We start from the raw sequence: 21,516 nt of genomic DNA, 5'->3' as shown, positions 1-21,516 counted from the left end.
TTCCTTCCACCACTCCATAAAGAGCTTCAGGTTATCCATACAGATGCTGAGTTGAGAGTTTTTCAGCTGCTAATAGTTTTTCTTGTTTGAAAGCTGCAAAAATAGTTAGTTGAATGGACAGGCACAATATAAGATGAATTTTGCTGGCCCGAAAGTATTGCCTCAATTTTGAGCAATGCTGAGCTTTCTGTTTTCCAAATAAACTTACAAGTGCATTGCTCTCAATTATGGAGCTAGAGTTCTGATGGGGGAGGAGATTTCCTTTGAGAAACTCTTGGAGAATTTTCACCTGTACCAGAAAACATGGCATTGCTTCCATGCATTCAGTCACAGGCCTTTATTTTAGGGTTTTATGTTTACCTGCAGCCAGGTTCTCTCTCTCTCTCTGGTCTCTGTTTTCAAAGAACTGTTTCCTGATATGTTTCCCTCTTGTGTGTGACCTGGCTTTAGGTTCCAATGTTATCATAGCAGTAAATCTCTACTTCATGCAAATATTGCTGCTTGCCCAGTCTTACTGCCATAGTGTGTGATGGTTTCCCCACACGTGCAACAGTTGTTTTGGGTAGAATGGATAAATGCCATAAAACACCACTCAAGTCTTGTGGAAGCCCTAAAAAGAGTCAGTCTAGTGCCCACTCTCCAGGTGCATTTATTCTGCTTTTCTTTTTATGAAGGGGTTAAAGGTGGCAGCCCAGTGTGTGTGTGTGTGTGTGTGTGTGTGTGTGTGTGTGTGTGTTCTTCCTGTGTTAATGAAAAGAGATATGCACTGAATTTTCTGAAGTCACTTCAGCCTTGTATTCATATAATCCATAAGGCAAGCTGAGAATTTTGATCCAGCCCTGACTGGTCTAGCAAGTGACTACAGATGTTACTTTTAATGTGTTCATGCTTTTTTTTTTTTTAATAAGTTGTTATATCTAGTGCATTAAACAGCAGGATTAAAAAACTACTGAGTATTTGGAATTTTGTGGTAAAGTTGGGAGTAGGTGTTTTGATCTCAAGCCATTGATTTTTTGCTAAGCTTCATGATGTTTCCTAGGCAATTGTTTTGCTTTGTGATCTGGTTGGAGATGCAGATTGGATGAAATGTAAAGAAAGTGCAGTTTGAAGGAGCATTTGAACAGCAAAATTCCTGTAGCAACAGTGATCTCTCCTGGCTTTCCATGCTTTTTATTACTTAGATGCTGAAAATGGAAGTAGTAGTTTCTGTGAGATCTTTGGTTACATTTGGCATGGAAAAATTCTCCCATTTTTGAGGGAAGAACTTAGTGTCAAGCGTTTGCTAATGGCCAGTTTAGTGAGAAAGGCGAGTTGAGTCCTTGGGTAAATTGCTGTACATCCTTATAAGAAATGCAGGGAAAGTGCTGTTATACTTTTTGTTTGTGCTGAAGGGAAGCTTTTCAGTCCTAAAATGCTACTCAAATATTCTTGCTTTCTTCCCCAGATTGGCCAGTGATACTATTTATAAGGAAAAAATGTTACACTCTGCTCTTCAGGAGATGGTTTTACATCCCAGTGAAGTGCACCATGCCAGGTGGCTGGCTGTGCTCCTGCTTTCAGAATTTTTATTTTATTTATTTATATCAGTGCCTTGCTGGAGGATTTCTGCTGCAGGACTCCTCAGTGGTGTCCTGAGCTGACTGGAGTCTGTACTTCCAGACACCAGCAGCATCACACATCCCTTAGCAGCCACAAGGGGCCCGTAAGGTGGCAACAGCAGTTTCCAGCTCCGGCTATGGCCCGAGGCCATTCTGTAGCGCTGGCAGGCGTGGTTAACTTTTCATCCCCCCAGACAAAAATGCTTGCAGCCTCTTTGGGAGTGATGGAGCATTTCTCTTTTATTACATTGGCATCATGGATGCTTTGTGCAGAATTACTGGCATGTAACTCTCTCCTTTAGCCTGTGAAAGAAGCTCCTGTTGCTTTTGGATCTTGTAGGTGGGAGTCAGGGCTGTCCAGGCATGTTTCCTCTAGACATTTTCCAACACCTGCCTCAGTCCTAACTGCCTGCCTGTCTCAAACCCCACAAAATACAACACAGTATGGATATAGTTCTAGGTAAATTGCATTCATAAGCAGTGTCCCCCAGTAAAAATGAATCTTACCTTAAATTTCTATGTAATTTCCCAAGTAATAAACAGAGAAATGGTGACCCACATAGATTGAATTTTAAGGGATTCCCTGTGACCACCAAGGCCATTCAGTGGATGAAGTTTTGTGGAATGTGTAGCATGTTGGTATGTCTAAGATATGATCGGAGGGGCCCATTTGTAGGGATTTAATGAACTTGTGCAGCACCTTTTTGTTAAGGAACTGCCAGTGGTAGGCCATGACAGGTTCCTCATGCAGTGTAAATCCTGCTTTCTTTACATGGACTATAGGAAAAATAGTTGAAAAGAACCTTGTTCTTTTGGCAAAGGCAGTTTTAATTAGCATAATCACTCTAAGTCACTCTAAGTGGTAATGTAGAAGCTGCCACTGTGAGATTTGTTTTACTTTGGGGTGATTGGTAATTATCTACCCAGAACTTGTCCAACACAGTGGTCTGTGTTGCTAAGTTTTGCAGGGGGAGGTCTGTTTAGAGGTGATTATGGACCATGGCTGGTGCAGCATCATCTGTGAGCTGCTTTTGGCTGAAAGGCGTCAGTGGGTGAGGGAGAAAATAACAGAGCTCAGTCTTTGCCCCAGGCCATGTGAGTGTGACCTGTACATCTCTCCGTGACTCTGCAGCAAAGGTCTCAGCATTGTTTCATCCTCTGGATAACTCCCAAAACTGACACTGAATAAGGTATTATTTCTGATATGTGCTATGTAATATAAACTTTCAGGGAAAGAAAAAAGAGGAAACTTCAATCTGACGAAGACCCATTGTGTATTGGTAGAAAGTGCTTGTCAAGCACTGAATCATTTTTCTTTTTAAGTCTCAGCCAAATTAATTTGACTATTTGAGATTCTTCTGCCATCTTCATGCAGATAGCAGTGGGGCAGCAGTGTGGTGCATGGGACAGTGCTCTAAGTATTTTTTATACCATCTGCTTGTGACAGCTGAGGCTGAGACAAGTCAGTGTTTCACTTCTCTGGTATTCCATCAGCTGTGAATTTGCAGTAGGGTGAAAAACACCAAACTGGTGTGGAACTGAATTCTGCATCCTCTGATGCTTTTAGAGAATAGGGAAAGGATTATTGTCTGCTTTGCAAATGAGCTTTATACTTAATGTTATTTTGGCTTCTGTGTTCTTAAGGATCTGTGAACTCCATTCAACATTTCATAGGGTTGCTGTGTAGCTTTAGATTCTCTCATAGGATAACGTGATTAGGCTAAATTAGTTAGAAAGGGGAACAGAAACTGGCTAATAGGTCATGTCAAGCTCTAAGAGAAAATGTACAAGATTCACTAATTAGAAGCTTGGTAAATTCATAATGCAATTAAGTCTCTTGACATCAAAGAAATAATTAAAGCTTAGGCCTTGGTAGAGTTACTAAAGCTACAGACTGAAGGACAGCTGCATTAGCAAGAGATAGTCTAATTCAAACAAGAACTCAAGTGGTGGGTCCTGAAAAATCTGGTTTAGGTGGTAGATCAGGCTGGGTATTCTTTTTGTCCCTGACCCTACAGGTACCACTGTTTCAGTTCTCTAAGCCTTCAGCTCTAGCTTTGACTATTGTACTCCCTGTGCCTGTAGTCTACAACTGTGAACTCTCTGCACTTCAAAGTTTGTACCCCATAAATACATGCTGAAATCTCAGAGTTTCAGTCTTTGTTTTGATGCACTTTTTGTCTTTAAATTTTTTTTTTAGATCTTTCTCATAGCTCATTTCATAACCTGTTTCTCAAATAAAGGCAATTGGCTTTCTTTTTTGGCAGGTGAAGTACCCCAGCTTTTTCTTGTCTGCCTCTGAAAATAATTTAGATGTGAGAACTCATTTTCCTGAAGACAGAGCACCATTTTCAGCATCATTCTACATTCAGGGCACTACCTTTTCTTCCCCCTACTCCAAGAAAATTAAATAGTGTATATCTCCTTAAGGGCCTATGAAACAGAAGCAAAACAGGCCTTGACCTTGCTGAGCTGGCAAACTACAATTTTTTGATTAGAGATAAACAGAATAATTAGCATATTGCCTAGCCTGAAAGTAATCCCTTGTTAGTGCAGGTGTCCTCAGTGTGAACAGTAAGTGGCTTAGCTTTGCTTATGTTGTAATTTGGCCTCTGAGTTCACAAGTATTGCTTAGTGAGCTGTGGCTCATCTGAATGGCTCTGCCGTAATAACTGCAATGCTGGCATCTTCTTTCACGGCTGCTGAAAGTTCAGGTTGAAGCTTTTTTCCATTAGTGTGGTGATTTGTAGCTTGATGCACAGAGGTGGGTCTATGTTGCAGTGCCAAACTGAGCAGTTTTTCAGCCCTGTGTCAGGAGTGTGGCAGCCTCCAGCCATGCCATGGACAGGAGTGGACAAGATAAGGTCTATCTGCATTTCTCCATTGTGCTTGTTAAGAAATGCCTTGGCATGGAGGGAGGGACAAATATACCTTAAATACTAATTCTTTATAGAAAGGTATCTAATTAGCACTCTCAAATGTAAGGCCCCTCCCGACTGTTGCTTCTGTGATGACACTGTACTTATGAGAGGGAGGTGTGATCTAAATCTCCCTGTGTGAGTAAGAAGCTGAATGTTTCACACAGCCCCAGTTCTCTTGTGCCGGAACTGGCTGTTTTGCTTTTGAAGACTTTGAGCAGGAGAATGACTGAGTTTTCTGTTCTTTTTGGGAAACTGTTTATGGGGAGAGGTCAATTAAACTGTTTGAAATTCTAGGATAATAAATATTTCAGGTTTTTACTACACGAGCGGGGAATGGACCAGGAAACTCAGAATACTTGACAGCTTTAGCATGTATGCCTGGGCGAGGGAAGAAATGGACTATTTTCACATGACGTGGAAGAGGTGGTTTCAAGTTCCCATCTTTCAAAAAGGCATGTGTAGGACCTGCATCTGGTCACACGTCTCTCAGAATTTATCACGTGTGAAGACAAATGACCACATAATGAAGTATGAGACCTTGAGCAGGGAAATATTAATGGACTTGGTTCAAACTTCCCACATATTTTTAGACAACCCTCTGTGTTAAAATAGAGATTTCATCCTCCCCCAACCTTTGGCTCATGGAAGACTGTTAAGTTTGATCATACTGTAAGAAACTAATAATTGTTAATGTGGATATAGCAAGATCTTACAGTTTTACATTCACATTTTCCAGGTACTGCTGCTTTCCTTTCTGCATTAAAAATGTGGCCTACTAAAACACTAACAAATGTGACACGTTTTCTGGCAGTGAGGAAGTCACTGACACTGCTATTTTTAGCATGCCAGAAGGCTGTTCTAATACAGTAAATTTAGTTGCTAGTATTTAAAACAGAACATGCAGGGATAGTAAGCATACAGGAGGCAGAGTGTAACGGCAGCTTACAGAAATTGTCTCCACCCAAAAATGCAGCATTTTCCATCTTTCAAATACAGCATTAGACATTTAATTGCATCTCTTTTATTTCAAATGCAGGATAATTCCCTGAGTAAGCAGTTTTTTACTTAAATAAAACTTTTCCAGAACTTAATTATGTGGAAGAAGTTCACACAGCTGACAGGGAGCTGGAGATGACACATTCTTTGGCCCAGGGAAGTAGTGTAGTGGTCTGGTAGGAGCTCTTGGACTGTTCATTTCCAAAGCTTCACCCTGTACTGTCACCAGCCTCCTTCAGCACTGCTGTCTCCCCTACCTCTGCATCTCCTCTCTGACTGATCTCTGGGGTCTGAATTCCTCTTTGACTGTGCTGCCATGCAAGGGATTTTTCATACTTGGTCTTAAAAAGTAATCCATGACCTGAAAAAGCAAAAGGGGGCAAAAACCCCAAACCAACATCCTGAAATGAGATGACTACAGTGGTAAGCAGAATACCTAATTTCCTTATAAAGAATGGGTCTTTACAGACCGGAAACTGCATCCCGAGGCTTGGGAAGCAGGAGCAATGACATACAGAGAAGGAAGAGCAGTCTTTTAAAATGGTACTACAAACTTTTAGATAGCATGTAGCATTTTAAGTAGTATGTAGATTTTAACACCCACCTACACCCCATAACCCAAAGATTAAGTCATGAATATAGATGGGAGATGTTTGCTTGATGCCTGGTAAGGCCAGATGCACTTACCTGGGCAATCTGCTACCTCCTTGAATGCTCTTTTCTTACAGCATCCTCGGCACATGTTAAACACACATTTAGTGCCCTGGGTTGGGATAGCGGTATAAAGAAGCTTGTGTCAGTGAAAATAAAATTATTACTGTTTACTATAATAATAACAATTCAGCTCTGCACTTTCAGATCTTTGGGAAAAAACCCATGTACTCAACCTAATGAAGATGATGGAGTTGATGTCATATTGGGCGCTATCTGCTGTTTGCACATAAAGAACAAAAGAACCCCAACCAACCAGAAAAAAAAAATCCAAATTCAACTTGTACAGCCCCCATAGCCTGTTGGGCAGCCTGAGTTACCCACCACAAGCAGCCACATGCCATAAGCCCTCTGGAACAAGCATGAACACATTTGGTGCTGGCGAGCTTGCTCTAGTTCTCTGCAGCATGAAACACAGTGCTACCATCTGCAGCTATGCCTACAATATGTTACCACCAGAATTACTTCCCTACTTGCATCTTAAAATACCCCTGCATATTTATTAAAGTATAATGTATGACCCTTAGGGGACAGCAGCAGCTGAGTCTTGGCTAACTGATGAGGTAGCAGAATGAGCCTGGGTCTCTGGGGTGCTTTGCTCACACACAGTTTAGAAAAGGGGGTTGATACTGTTTACCATGGTTCCCTTCACCCCAGTCAGAAAATCCTTCATGTTTAGGGAGGCTTTAGTTGAGTTATCATTTTTCTTCTCCACTCCCCCCCCAACCCATTTCATGACATAGCTCAGAAACACATAATCTAGGGGAAAAAAAATAATTACAGGCCTAGTCAGAAGATTTCAAGAGCTACCTGCAACATTACAGTGATGCAACAGCAAAACAAAAATAAGTCTAAGCCCTGGTGCAGAGAGTCTTGCTTTATGCACCAAGCAATGTCACCTGGATTAGCTATGAAACAGGATGGCTTTGAAAGCAGGCCAGCCTAGTGCTCAATGCTTTCCCAATATTGAACACAGCAAAAAAAATCCATTTTTTTCAGCAGCTGCAACTTCAAACTGAGCCCCAGCTGGCTGCCACTGCTTTGCTGCAGTAACAGTGTTACAACAGGGAGCAACATCATGCTTGTGTTGCAGGCTCCCCCGCCCCCTGAGGTGTCTGTAATGCTAATTTTTAAGCTAGAACACAAAATTACTTGCATCTTACACCCCACTTTACAGGTATATTAGCAGCAATAAATACACTCTGCTTACACAGCTCAGCAACATACCCTGTCAAGCAAACAGCTATGTTCCCCAAGGGAAAAAATAAACAAGCAAAAGCAAAATGAACTCTTTGCAAATATCAAAATATTTGAAATTTCAATACAGAACCTGTAAAACCAGCTACCTCATTTCACTTTGCTAATAGTGAAAGTCAATGTTAATCTATTGCAAAGGCAGGACTGAGGATGAGGAGGTGCTTAGGCTTGTTTTGATAAAGGCAGAGATCCAAACTCAACACAAAACAGAGCTGCAGGTGCTGCCTGACACTGCAGGCTGTACTGTGATGACATTTGAAGTATTTTTATTTTAAACTAAGAACCACACCAGTTATTCAAATTTTCCCTTTGCAGAAAAATTCCACCCACCACTAACCCCAGTAAGAGGGGGTTGTTTTTCATTTCACAGTAAAATATACATGTCATACATGTGTAGAAGTCTGGAGATTTGTTTCAAAGATATCTTCAGAAATTCAATTAAGTCACTCAATTGTCTCAGCAATAAATACCCTCAGCAGCAGCAGGACTGCACTTTCTTGGAGAGGAAGGCAAATTCTCTCAAAGAACCTATGTATGTTAAGGATTTTTGTGCAGCGTCTTCAACCTCAAAGATTGGTTACAGTTAATGGTTAAAAAGCTTTTGCCCGAGTATGGACTTTCCTCCCCACACACTCACTTATCAGTGGGACTTGGCATGCACCTGTGTGACTGGGCACTGGCACAGACCTACCTCAGGATTTGGAATAACAGAATAGAATCATAGAATAGTTTGGGTTGGAAGGGGCATTTAGAGGTCATCTACTCCAATCCCTTGCAAAGAGCAGGCTCAGAGCCCTGTTCAAACTAACCTTGACTATTTCCAGGAATGGGGCATCCACAACCTCTCTGGGAAACCTGGGCCACTGCCTCACCATAAAAAATGACTTCTAATCTAAGGCGCATCTAGTCTGAATCTACTCTGTTCAAACCCACTGCCCCTTGTCCTACTCCAACAAAGCCCTGCTAAAAATTCCATTGCTGTCTTTAAGTCCCCTTTAGGCACTGGAAGGGGCAGTGAGGCTCCCCAGAGCCTTCTCTCCTCCAGGCGGGACAGCCCCCAGTCCCTTAGCCTGTCTCCTTGGCAGAGGGACTCCATCCCCAATCATCTTTGTAACCTCCTCTGGGCCTGCCCTAACAGCTCCCTGTGTCTCCTGCACTAAGGGCCCCAGAGCAGGATGCAGAGTGCCAGGTGGGGTCTCACCAGAGCAAAGGCACAGAATCCCCCCACCCCATGACCTGCTATCCATGCTGCTTTTGATGCAGCCTAGAACACAGGGGCTTTTCTGGGCTGTGAGTGCACATTGGTAAGTCATGACCAGCCTCTCATGCACCAGCACCCCAAAGTCATGGGCAGGGCTGCTCTCAATCTGTTCCTCCCCCCAGCCTGGATTTGATACCACAATTGCCCTGACACAAGTGCAGAATCTTGCACTTGGCCTTGTTAAACCTCAGAGGTTCCCACGGGCCACTGCTTGAGCTTGTCCAGGTCCCTCTGGATGGCCCTGTCCCTCAGGTGTGTCATCACTCCACTCAGCTTGGTGTCATCTGCCAGTGTGCTGAGGATACTCTTGATCCCACTGTGCACATCATTGATGGAGACATTGAGCAGTGCTGGTCCCAGTACAGACCCCTGAGGGACACCACGTGTCACTGATCTCCATCCAGACACTGCACGACTGATCCTTACATGGACATTTTATTTCCATTTAACGGAAATGCTTTGATAGATGCCTTTATTGACTTACCTTAGGGTTTCCACACTGATCACATTTTGCATACTTGGCTGAGAAAGAGAGAGAGAGAAACCTGATTTCACCAATGGTACTTTTATGTGGAAGAAGTAAGTTAAAAAAAAAATCAGAACGGGAAAAGCTTGGTGCTTTTCTAGCCAGAGACTCTTTTTGAAATAAAAATACAGTACCTCCAATAACAGTGCAAAGGTAAAAATACTTTGAATTTTTAAGTGCCTATGCTAAAATCCAAACATTGAAAATTTTAATCCTCAAGTCAAACATAAAACAGGAGGACATCAGCTTGAAATTCATACATAATTTCCATTTCAAATGCTAGTGATAGTTATAATGCAGTTGGTAAATAATTTTGATCTTAAAAAGATGCTTAGAGAGAATCAGTGACCTACTACTTTCATCCTTGTTTCCTTTACTAGTGAACATTATTTGAATCATGTTGCCTGCTACTGAAATTTCAATAGCAACAATTCCTCCTCTCTTCAAAGAAGTTTCTCGAAGTACACAAGCCAGGAAAATTCTTAGTGGCAAGTTATGTCAAAGGTGATATCAACATATCTCCATACATTTATGGCAATAAATGGAACTTACGTTTTAAAGATGGATCAAAGCTTTTATTTGGATTTCTTAACTTCTTTTTTTGTTTATTCTTTGAAAGAAGATCAGAATTTCCATCTTCCTCTTCTTCCAGAGCACGTTTTCCTCGCACACCTTTTTCAGTTCCACTATCTCCATTCTCCCTGCATCTCTCCTTTGGCCTGAAACAGTGAATTTCATCATAAATTGACTGGAGGGAAGAAGTAGCTGTTCCCTGACCATTATTTTGGTTTACAGAAATCTGGGCAAACCGTAAACCATAACATAACAATGACCGTAAAAGTGTCATTGTCGTTAGAAATGGGATAGAAAAACCTAGCTGTTTTGGTTAATACTGACAGTTAATAACTGACACACTATCAGATATATCAGTTGGAAAGCCAATTAAAGTTAGTCAGCTAAATTATGCACATCAGGTTCTTGTTCTCAGCTGCTGTGGGATTTCTAATTTTTACTTTCCAGACAGAGAGAGAAATTTGAGGAGGATGCAAAGGAGAAGATGCAAACAATGAGCAACATTCCCACAAACAAAGCAATAACAAGGAAACACTAGAATACAAATAATCCAAAGTCTTCTTCAGTCTTCACTTTCTTTTTTTTTTTTTTTAATGGAATGGGTGGGAAAGGCCTATGAGTACCTGTAAGTATCAAAATAAGTAACTCACCCTGGCCTGATGTATGGCTGACAGATCCAGTGGAAAAAAGGCAACCCTTCTTTTGGCTTTTCTCCTTCTTTCTGATTAGCTATTTCTTCCTGCAGCATAGAGTTACAGTCAGTCTTCCTGGAGTTGTCAGAAAATACGCTAAATAACACTTCAAACTCCAGGAAAACACAAATGGAAATTTAAGCAACAATTACTGACAGTTACATGTAGGCTAAAAAACCATCTACTACGACAGATGAACTGAAGCACATTTGTAACTCCTAAATCAACTTCATCCCACATAAAGTTGTCCAGGCTTAAGGGGATGCTACTGTAGTAAGCTACGAATATCAAGGTTAGTAAGCCACAAATCCCACAGAAGTGACTAATGGATGGATGTCAACTCTATGACATACTTGGTACATTCCCACCAAGTGCAGGCAGTGCTGTTCTGGGAGATTAGGGCCCATCTTGGTACCTGGCATCGCAGTTTCAGCTCCCTGTTGACATCTACAATGCCCTCTAGAGTCTTCACTTTTGCTAATTCTTCACGCAGTTGCTGGTAAACTTGAAGCCTGAGGCAAAGCCCAAACATCAGTTATATTTAGACTGCAATCAACTAAAAATAACTGCATAAAAGCATTTTATACAGTTTTCCTGATTCATTTGCCTTTGGTAGAAGCTTACTCTGTAAGTCCAGAAAAAAGCACACATGTCTCTTCCAGATAAAGACTTGGCACACAACCAAGGTACTTTGACATAAGCTAACATGAATGTACAGTGCATCAGCTGCTTCTCAGTAACTGCCCATAGCTATGCTCTTACTCCACAATAAATGCTACAGCACTCTGCCTCACAATGAACAAGGAGATAGTTAACTTGTGTTTGCCATGAAGTGTGTGCATATGGGCAATTACCACATTGCAACTGGTGTGCTGTGAGATCATACCCTGGCTGATCTTGTGGCAACTTGTTCATTCCCCATGCCCTGTTTCCCAGATATGAAATAAAGGGTAAAGGCCTCGGCCCACACACTCTCCAGCCAGGTCCAGGAAAGCAAACTTTGCAGCATACTCATTCTGGCCAAACAAATCCTTGTCCAGAAAGCCCAGACACTTTCTAAGCAGGACGAGCCCTGAAAACATTAAAGAGTTCTATGGAGATACTCACGTGTGATGCCAGAGCTTGAAGAGATGAGCCCTAACATAAGACAATGGACAAGGGTATTTCTGCACGATCTCCAGGTACTCCTCAGCCATCTCCCACACCAATGGGTTCCGGCCCTCAAACAAAGCTGGGTTATGAAGATTACCTTCTAGGGAACAAAAAGAAATACTCAAACTTTCATTTCAGGATAGAAACAAAGGTCAAAATCTCTGCTCTGGAGTTTGATCATCTCTTTTGTGATTCTGCAGCTACAGACACATCACGCACATACTCTCAAAAGGAACACAGGGTCCGTAATGCTCCAGCCTGACCTTGGGATACTGTATTTCACTATGCAATTCCTAATTGTGCTGAACAGCTCATATCTAATTAAAGTACCATTTCTAGAAAGGCATCTAACCTTGACAGGAAGACAGTAAACCAATTAGAGAAATCACTGCTTTTGTTGCCCAGTGGTTAAATATGGAAATGACAGGTGTCTTGCCTTATGTCTGTATTGATATTAGTCTGGCCCACGTTCACAGATACAGCTTCTCACTGTGCTTTTCTCCACTGGCTTCACAAGCCTTTTGCTAACAAATATTTTCTAAAACCAAGATTCTACAACCCTTCTTTAAGTGTGTGAGTGATTAGAAGCTTTTCTGATGCCTATCCTAGCTCTTCCTGTAGGAAGTTATGTCAATTCTTTCTTGTCTCAACCCAACATGAACCACCTGCAGGAATATTAACCCACAGATGCACTTGGTTCATTGAGAACCATTCAAAAACTGTTTCCATTGATTAACAGATGTCACAAAAATATTCCAGGACCACAGGAGCCCCATATGCCTCCCATATGTCAAGTAATTACATTTGAGCTCAATGAGTCAATGGTATTGCAAGTCCAACACAGCAACCCCTTACCAATCTTAAGGGATTCCTATTCAGGGTATGACCTGGCCAGTGTAAGAAAAGGGAGAGTGGCCACTCAGCTGTTAAGCAAAGCTGTTCACCAAGTCAATCTGACATAAGTTTTTAATAAATGTATGTGGGGCTGCTTGTATTCTCATCAGAGTAGAAGTTAATTTTCTTTACCTGCACTCATGACACCATGTACTCCTGTCTTACGGATGCATTCTTCCACATCGCTGAGACACTGGATGTTTCCATTTGCAAATACAGGAATGTTTACAGCTTTTCTATTCCAATGAACAAAACAGATGCATCAAATTGAGAATTAGAGTCAACCCAGAAATTCTCCTCCTGTCACCTAAATTTGCTTGCTCTTCAATGCCACTGTACACTGTGTTTAAAATCCAGTGTGTTAGCAGGAATTCACTAAGACTGGTATTGCTCACTAACCTTACAGCTTGAATGTGCTCCCAAGATGCCACACCAGCAAGTGGTCCTTTCTGTTCTTTAGTACGGCCATGCACAGTCAGCAGCTGGAACACAACATTACATTTGCTTTCCACATGTATGAACCACTAGAATAAATCCACTGAAAAATACTTCCTTTCACTCCCTACACTTCAGGGATGGCACTGAGTTCCTGCTGCTATTTCAACAGCGCAGTGAATTTAGGAACACAGAAAGGTATCAGCAGCTCACCTACCGTGGTATGGTCTTAGGCTCCTTTCATCTTGCTATTCCATGGCATGACAAGATTCTATCACGGGAGAACTTACAGGTTTCCTTTCCCTTTCCTACAGGATTCCATTTGTGATTCACTTTGGAATTTGTGATATACTGATCTAGCTTTCTCCTCAGCAGAAGGTCCAAATACTGTCAGTACGGTATCCAACTATAGACCATCTCTTCCAATTTAATTTGAGTTAAATCCTAGAAGGCTGCCTATTTCTTCTAGTGATACCTTTTGAACCCTTTTTCTTCTACAGTACTGTGGATTTCATGCATTCACACCTGCCTCCTGCAGTACTATATGAATATTGAGATGCTCAACCACAGTGAAGGATGCTGCACAGTGCAGTGATTACAAGAGACTGAAATCATTGTGTCATTCGTACCACACCACTGATCTGCAGCCTAGGGCTGCAAACACACAGGATCTGTCTGCATCCTGTTTGCTCTGCCTGCAAAATAAGGCAGCCTATTCATATCCACAGCATACCAAGAACTGGTCGTCAGATACTTTACACAATGATGCGTGTCCAGTGCAGAAGTAGAGGGAGCAGCTGCCTTCTTACCTGGCAGCCAGCTTTCTCCAGCATCTGTGCATACTTCACTGTCTTGTCAATGTCTGGGAAAACGCGGATTTTGCATGTGATGGGAACAGAGAGCTTCTCGTTAGCCAGTAAAACTGAGAAAGATTGAAAAGACAGGTAAGTGGGCTGCACAATGCTATGAAAAGTGTCTGCTCTCCTCAAGATCTGATACTGGGTAGGGTATGGAAAAAGCCTAAGAAGTTACTGCTAGGCAGTTCTCACAGCTTAAAAAATTAGCAGTGTCCTTCCTCTGCAATCTTTACTGCATAGTTTAATCATGTAACAGTAACACACACATGAAACACAAAATCTGCATCCTAACAAGGTAGCATAAAATAGTCACCCATTTAACTGCCCTAATGCTTCCACTGCATTAAGCCATCACTTTCAAAGATCACCTCCTCACAACTTAATTACTGATACAAGTTTATTATCTTCACAGGCTATTGTACTCCTCCAACAGTAACACTTGCTTGTCTGTCTTTCCCACAAAAAGGTGCTTCACTTCTTCGCAAATTATCGCCAAAAAAATCATTATAAGTGGAGTCTTATCCATGGCAAGCAGAGGCTTATCAAGTGAGGTAGGCTGCGGATGCAGTCAAGTAGTAAATGTAGGTTATAAAGTCAGGGTGAAATCTAGAACATGGTAAACTCCCAGTACACAATACATGGAATCACAAAAATACCAAAAAGAGAGCTAACAAAGAGAACCAACAGGAAAACACTGAGCAATATTGTGTTTGAAATTCTCTTCTCTTCCAGAGCTTGGATATACAATGTAGGAAGTCACCTGCTGTCTTCCAGTCCAAATCCTATGAGCTCTAATGATAGGTACTTCCCATCACCCTTTCAAAGGAGCAAGCAAGGTGTATACAGGTGCAAGCAGAAAAGAGTGCTCCACCATTTTAAAGGCAGCTGGGGAAAGAAGGAGGAAGAGGACAGCCTAAGATACCTCTCTTACTAGACAGCCTGGGTTCACCCAACTAGATGACCTGGGTTCTCTTCACACCTTGAGGCTATTCTGATTTGCATATTTCTCAACAGCCACATTACATGCTGGACAAGGATGCACTGTCCTATCTTCCAGGTTCCCAGCAGTGTCTTTGTACCAAACATCACTCAAGATTCCCCAGACCACTGGGAATGCAAACAGAAATAGGACTGTCTAAGTTCATGGTTCCAACACTGGCTTTGAAGTGGGATGAAGGCACAGTCTCAGTTCTACAAAATGACCAAAACCTTGCTTTTTGTATCAGTTACAAATGTATTTCTTAAAAAAATATGATACTGTTCACAACTGATAGCCTGAAAATAACCTACACAAATTAGGAAAAGAAAGGAATAATTTGCTATACTCTGGACAAAAAGAGTACAGGGAGTTGATCAGAAAAGGGAAACTGTGGCTTCAAGCAGAAACACGACCCTTGGCACCTGAGAACTTCAATGTGACAAAGTAAGGCACTGGGACTTCTACTGTTTCTAGAGCTGAAGAGACACTAAGCTATCATATGAAACTGGGACTTAATTGACTCACTTTCACCTGAAGTCTGTTTCAGGTACAAAAGTCTTTTAGCAGATCTAGTGTGAGTTTGCAGTGGGATACCACCAAGTATCCTGAGGGTGCCACTGGAATACAGTAAGAAATACAAAAAAAAAAAAAAGAAAAAAAAGAATACAACTGCCCCTTCAAAGCCCAAACACAACTCTGCCCAAAGAAATATGATGCACCTCCTTTCCCCCAAAATCCCTAAACCTCCTCTCAATAATTAGTTTATCCTATTCCCTCTCTAAATACTTACTCATTCTCTGAAGAAGATCCCACTCCTCTTGCAGAAATGCTCCATAGTGACCTATGATAAAATAGCATATGACAGACTTGTGCAGAAGAGTAAGATCCTGAAGCACAGTTTTCATAAACTCTCACAAAGATACAGACACTCATATGCCTCAGTGGCAGAAACAGAGTTGCTCTGTCCTGCCCCAACTGGAAGAGTGGGATCATTCTGTTCTCCCTGCCACCCTAAATTTACAGGATAAACAAGGAATACCCACACCCTACTTTCCCTGGTACTCCCCAAGGCTATGTGTTGACACTTGCAGCTCAAGGTCCAGCTTCTAAGGGGTTATCTCAGATATATAACAGATGATCAGACTGAAAGATCTATTTGTACCACTAATGATTTCCTATTAGTCTTTGAAAGCTATTTTAGAAAAAGAATGAACAGTTACTGAACAAATATTTCCTCAACACCTTAACTGATCCAAAATTTTCAAACACTGCCTCTGGTCTTCAAACATGCAGTATCTAAGGGATTCAGTAGGTGTCATCCTCTTCTACACTACTGTGAAAAAACTCTGCATGTATCAGGGAAAAAGGAGATCCTAAGGGTCTAAATGATCTAATGTTAAGTTTTTCAAAATGCAGTTTTTCAAAAATAGGCTGTTTGAGCAAAAATCAGAAAGAAAATCAAGCTCTTACTAGAAATAATGTTTCTGAAGGATACTCTGGACACGAGAGCTGCCACTTAAGAGAAATCAGAATTAATTATATCTAATTTTTGCTTTAGGTACTACAAAAAGCATTACCTGCTACATTGGGTATACCTAAGTCTGACTTCAGCAGTACTGCAGCCTCCCCAAGGCATGACTCAGCCCTCTTGATATTTTACTGCCAACATTCCCATTTGAAACACCATTTGCCATTTCTCTGCTTATCCAGGGTTCAGATTTGCACATACCTCTCTTTGCAATCATTTGGGGGCAACCCAAATTTAGGTCTATGGCATCACAGTAATCCTGAGCCAACAGTGCTGCTTGGACAAACACTTCAGGATCATTGGCACAGAACTGTGAAAACCAAAGAGAAGTGGAATAATCAGACAATAGCTTTCTTCAAGTACTGACAAAAAGTTATGATGTAGTTATGAAGCAACTACCTGCTACAGAAAACAGGCAAATATGCACAGTTAAGAATACCAAACACTATTTCTCAAAATGATCAAGGGAAGCCATGTGATGTAATCTTTCTGGATCTCAGTAAAGCATTTGATACTGTTTCTCACAGGATGGTTCTGGACAAAATGTCCAGCCCACAGCAGGATAAACACATTGTGTGATGGGCAATCAACAATGAGTTAAGTGCAAAGGGTTATTATAGCAACTGGGATGACATTAGGCTGGTGACCTGTCATGAGTAGGGTTCCTCAGGGCTCCATCTTAGATAGGGCCAGAGCTCTTCAACAGCTTCACAAATGACCTGTAACCTTGCTGACATTTGTAACCTTGCTGAGGATACTAAATTGGAAAGAACTGTCCACGCCCTGGGAGCACAGAGGCCCTGCAGAAGGACCATGACAATCAGAGTGCTAGGCAATCATAGACCATATGAAGTTCAATAAAGACAAGCGGCCTATTCTGAGCCTGGGACAGGGTGACTCTGCATGTATGGACAGAGAGGGGAACAAAAGGCCGGAGAGCAGTGCTGCAGAAAGGGACCTGGGGGTCCTGGTTGATGGCAAGCTGAATATGAGTCAGCAGTGCCCTGGCAGCCAGGAAGGCCAGCTGAGTCCTTGGGGGGCATCTGGTCCAGCATCACCAGCTGGGCCATGGAAAGGATTGTCCTGCTCTGCTCTGCACTGGGGCTGCTTCACCTCAAGTCCTGGGGACAGTTTGGGACACCACAATATTAGAAAGATCCAAAACTGTTAGGGAGTGCCCAAAGGAGCTTACAGAGATGGTGAAAGGTCTGGAGGGGCCATATGAGGAGTGGCTGAGGTCACTTGGCTTGTTCAGCCTAGAGAAGAGGAGACAGAGGGGAGACTCCATAGAAGTCCATAACTTCCTCACAAGGGGCAGCAGAGGGAAGGCTCTAGTCTCTGCTCTCTGTGAGCAGTGACAGGTCCTGAGGGAATGCCTGGGCTGTGCCAGGAGAGGTTCTGGCTGGATGTCAGGGAAAAGTTCTTCCCCAGAGGGTGGTCAGGCACTGAAAAAGGATCTCAAGTGCAGTGGTCATGGCCCTAAACCTGCCAGAACTCAAGGAGCGTCTGGACAACACTGGTGGGATTCTGGTAGCTGTTCTGTGCAGGAGTTGGACTTCATGAATCCCTTACAGCTGAGGATATTCTATGATTCTATTAAAAAAAAATTGAAACAAAATCTGTGACACTTACCAGCTAAAGATTCTCAACCTTCAAATGACAAAATGAGAAAAATGAGCATTCAAGAGGCAAAGAAACATCAGATGAGTATTTCACGTGTTGTACCCAAGAATAAGTGGAAACAACTTTTAAAATCCTCTGCAGAACAAACAGCTATAGCATTTTAATATAGAAAGGCAGTGCTTAAGGAAAGAGTCACCCATAATGTCTCTGGGCCTTGAGACAGCTCAAAATTGTAGATACCAATAAGCACAACTGCCTCTAAAATGAATTCCCATGAAATGTGAAACAGACACATGGGCTACAGTCAAATGCTTAGTCTTAACTGAATGTAATTAATACTATATTTAAAAGTGCAAAAAGCAAATTAATAAAATAAGTTATTTTGAAGCTTCTTTGTTGAAGAGGATAGAGACAGACTTTTCTTCTCATTTATGGTTTTAAACAGATTTTCTGAACCTCATTTTTCAGAAAAACCAATTCCATCATGTCTTTAATAAACTTGAAAAAAAATTTAAACGCTTCTGAGCAGAAGGTGCTACTTAAACCCTACAGCACTACATAACATTATGACTGACACCAACTAAAATAAAAAAGTAATTTGCTTTCTCTGAGAAAACTGAAACTACAGAAAGCCTTCAACCATGTCATATAATGAGAATGTTAGCACAGTAAGCAAAGTCTTCAGAGCAGGCTGAGCTCAGGTGTACCTCTGTCTAATCTAATTCCAAGTCTCTGACCAAATCTTTAAGGACTGTTGCACAAGATCAAGCTAAAGATCAGTTAGTTCCATACTTTATATCCAATAGTGGTCAGTGGGAAGAAGGGTAACACAGCAAGCTCACAGCAACTGATCCTGTTCTGGCAGTGTCACCCAGGACACACAGCTTACTGAGCTGAAGATCTGTGACTTACAGCTTTCTAAGATTACTTGAACTTCTGCCACTTTTACTTTTCTGTGTCAAAAGAAACTACCTCCCACAGAAGAAGAATGTACCAGATGCTGAGATTAGCTCATTTGGTTAGAACATGGTATAGCTAAAACCACTAAGGCTGTGAGTTCTATCCCTGTATAGACAATTCACTTCAGAGTTGGTCTCAACGTACTTGTGGGTTGTGGACTCGTGAGTCTCTTCCAACCCAGAATACTCCATGATTCTGTGAAAGCTGTACTGAGACAGAACAAAGGTCAACACCAAAACGTCTACGGAACAGCAGAAGTTGAAAAAGTGTCTTTATGGACTTTGGAAACAGAAGGTGTGTTTGTTGCACCTAGAGACCCTGAAGTGTTTTCCTTTGCTTTCTAAACTCATGTAATGTTCCAGTACATCCCACAGCAATGAATTTCACAGTTTATAACTACCACTACGCTTACTTGGGTTCTATTCATCATCTTCAAGCCAGGAATACTTCCACAGGCTTCTCTTATCTCTCCCCTCAGTCAAGAGAGACACTTTTTTCCAGGGTAAAGACTCCTCATCCATTTAACTGCTCCATGTATGGAAATCAGTCATTCCTCTGCTCATCACAATCGTCTTTGCCTACATTATTCTCCAGGTCCACTTTCCCTCTTTTGGATAGAGTGAAATACCATAATATCACACAGTAGTCCAGAAGCAGAAGCAACACATGCTTTAAAGTCTGTCCTGTTTTCCTCGCATCCTTTCTCTAAAGCTGAACACTGAGCTCAGGGTTTCAGATTACTACCCAAAAAAGCTGTGATCCTCGAGTGGCACCAGATGCAGGACACACCCTGACTCTACAAGACCAACTGTAAGCTGTTTCTAAAGATGAGGTGCAGGGGACTGAAACCGTCTGAGAAGTCCAGTGCTCCAGGCCCCTGTGATTAAGACAGCAAATCCTCTGCTAAACATGGGATAAACAGAAAAACACACATCTTCATGAACTATCAGCGGTATTTAGATGAAGAAAATGAGATTTCTGTCATCCTATATAACCACGTTAAAATGTGGATGAGGCTGACTACCTTCAACTTATGCACATTTGGGAAACGCCTGGATTTGTTAGCACGAGCGGGGCGTTAGGTGCGCGTGCGTTTGGCAACGCTGACTCGCGTCCTCAACGTTACCCGAGAATGGCACCGCAAGGGGAGCCCCGGGAAGCTGCTCCCGGCAGCCGCCGCCGCCGTCGCTCCCGGTGCTGGGGCTGACAGGGGGAGCCGGGGCGGGGGCCGCGCTCACCTGCACGATGAGCGGGCGGTCCTCGGGACAGGCCTCGTCGTAGAGGTTCTCGCGGCGGTAGTTGGCGTCCCTGAGGAAGACCTGGGCGTGCAGCATCGGTGTGTAGCAGAGCTGGGCGCCGTGGCGGCGGCTGAGCAGCCTCCAGGCCAGCTCGCTCTGGTCCACCATGGGCGCCACCACGTAGTGGGCGCTCCGCAGCGTCTCCCTCCAGAAGGCTTCCCCGCGCAGCTTCGGCATCTCCCGCTTGCTCGCCCGTGCAGCGTTGCGGCTGCTGGCGGCCCGCGCCGCCGCGCCGGGGCTCGCGGCCTGAGGCCCGCAGGCAGCCGCGACCGCTGCGCCCGGGCCGGGCACCGGCGCAGCCGGACGGTGCCACCGCCATCTCGCTCCGGCCGGCTCAGCGGTGCAGCCGCGCGCCGTCCCCTCCAGAAACCGAGGCGCTGCCAACAGGGGCCGCGCGCGGGCGAGGCGCAGCAGCTGCGGCGCTCCGCGCTGCCCGGGGCGGCTGAGGAGCTGCAGAGGGGCTGCTGAGGGGCTGCTGAGGAGCCGCAGGAGGGCAGCTGAGGGGCGGCTGAGCAGCCGCAGGAGGGCAGCTGAGGGGCGGCTGAGCAGCCGCAGGAGGGCAGCTGAGGGGCGGCTGCCGGGGCGCCGTGCGTGGGCGGTCTCCCCTCGAGTGCCGCGGCGGCGCACGGAGCCCCGGCGCTCGGCCGGTACGCGCCTCGCGCAGTGCGGCCCGGGCGGCAGCAACTCCCGTCCTTGGTCCCCGAGCATAAACCAGGCATCTTTGAGCACTTGGGCCTCCGCCGCAGCCGGTGCCGACCGGAAGCGCCGTGACTGAGCATTGCAAGAGCTCGGACAAAGTGAGAGGCCTGCCTTGTCCTCGGTGTCGGATTGGTCCACATGACTGAACCAAATGTAACAGCATCCATGACAATATCGTTCACTTTGCATCATATTATAAAGCTACATATCATCACCAGGATGAGTACAGTGGAGGAGTTCTGCTTCTCAGCCAATACCTTCCAGCATATAAAAAAGGCTACACCTCTACTCCAGTCAAAACAGCAATGTAACTTGAGTTACAGGACTTCTTCAGAAGAGAAAAACTCCAACAAAATCATGTAACAAAGCACCGTAGCCTAAGCAGAGTTACATGTAAACTCCCATTACTCAAAATAAGCCTATTAGTCTATCCATTGACAGGCCTTCACATTGCAAGCTCCTTGTCCAAGCCTCTATTTCCTCCCTTCTCCAGCTTTCTAGCACTCATGGCTGTGATGAGCTCGCTGCAATAAATGTTTCAAGCTTCTAATGATTT

At 43.4% G+C, this 21,516-nt stretch overlaps 1 protein-coding gene across 2 annotated transcripts; it reads right to left on the bottom strand.

The window, feature by feature from the left end:
• Positions 1-100: 100 nt before the first annotated feature.
• DUS1L (dihydrouridine synthase 1 like) lies at positions 101-20,575 on the bottom strand. 2 transcript variants are annotated; one of them, XM_084218582.1, is made up of 13 exons: positions 20,202-20,575; positions 16,582-16,690; positions 15,643-15,693; positions 13,826-13,938; positions 12,981-13,063; positions 12,714-12,817; positions 11,643-11,787; positions 10,951-11,047; positions 10,494-10,582; positions 9,823-9,989; positions 9,229-9,266; positions 6,203-6,278; positions 101-5,876 (listed from the first exon to the last, which is right to left on the bottom strand). In XM_084218582.1, exons 1-13 carry the CDS (start codon positions 20,436-20,438, stop codon positions 5,725-5,727), a joined length of 1,461 nt encoding a protein of 486 aa, XP_084074708.1. In that variant the 5' UTR covers positions 20,439-20,575; the 3' UTR covers positions 101-5,724. The 2 variants fall into 2 exon arrangements, with proteins under 2 accessions (XP_084074708.1, XP_084074709.1); XM_084218583.1 differs by having other exon boundaries at positions 13,826-13,878.
• Positions 20,576-21,516: the final 941 nt, after the last annotated feature.

The sequence above is a fragment of the Fringilla coelebs genome (assembly GCF_963513975.1).
Source record: "Fringilla coelebs genome assembly, chromosome: 19".
Taxonomy (NCBI): domain Eukaryota; kingdom Metazoa; phylum Chordata; class Aves; order Passeriformes; family Fringillidae; genus Fringilla; species Fringilla coelebs.
Note: the sequence above shows the minus strand (reverse complement) of the source record. Positions and strands in the feature narration are given on the sequence as shown.

Coding starts and splice junctions, on each gene's coding strand:
- DUS1L (XM_084218582.1), bottom strand. CDS start 20,438: ATGCCGAAGCTGCGCGGGGAAGCCTTCTGGAGGGAGACGCTGCGGAGC. Junction 13,064..13,825: donor TGGAGAAAGCTGGCTGCCAG/GTAAGAAGGCAG, acceptor GTTGTGTTCCAG/CTGCTGACTGTGCATGGCCG. Junction 11,048..11,642: donor TTCAAGCTCTGGCATCACAC/GTGAGTATCTCC, acceptor GCTTTGCCTCAG/GCTTCAAGTTTACCAGCAAC.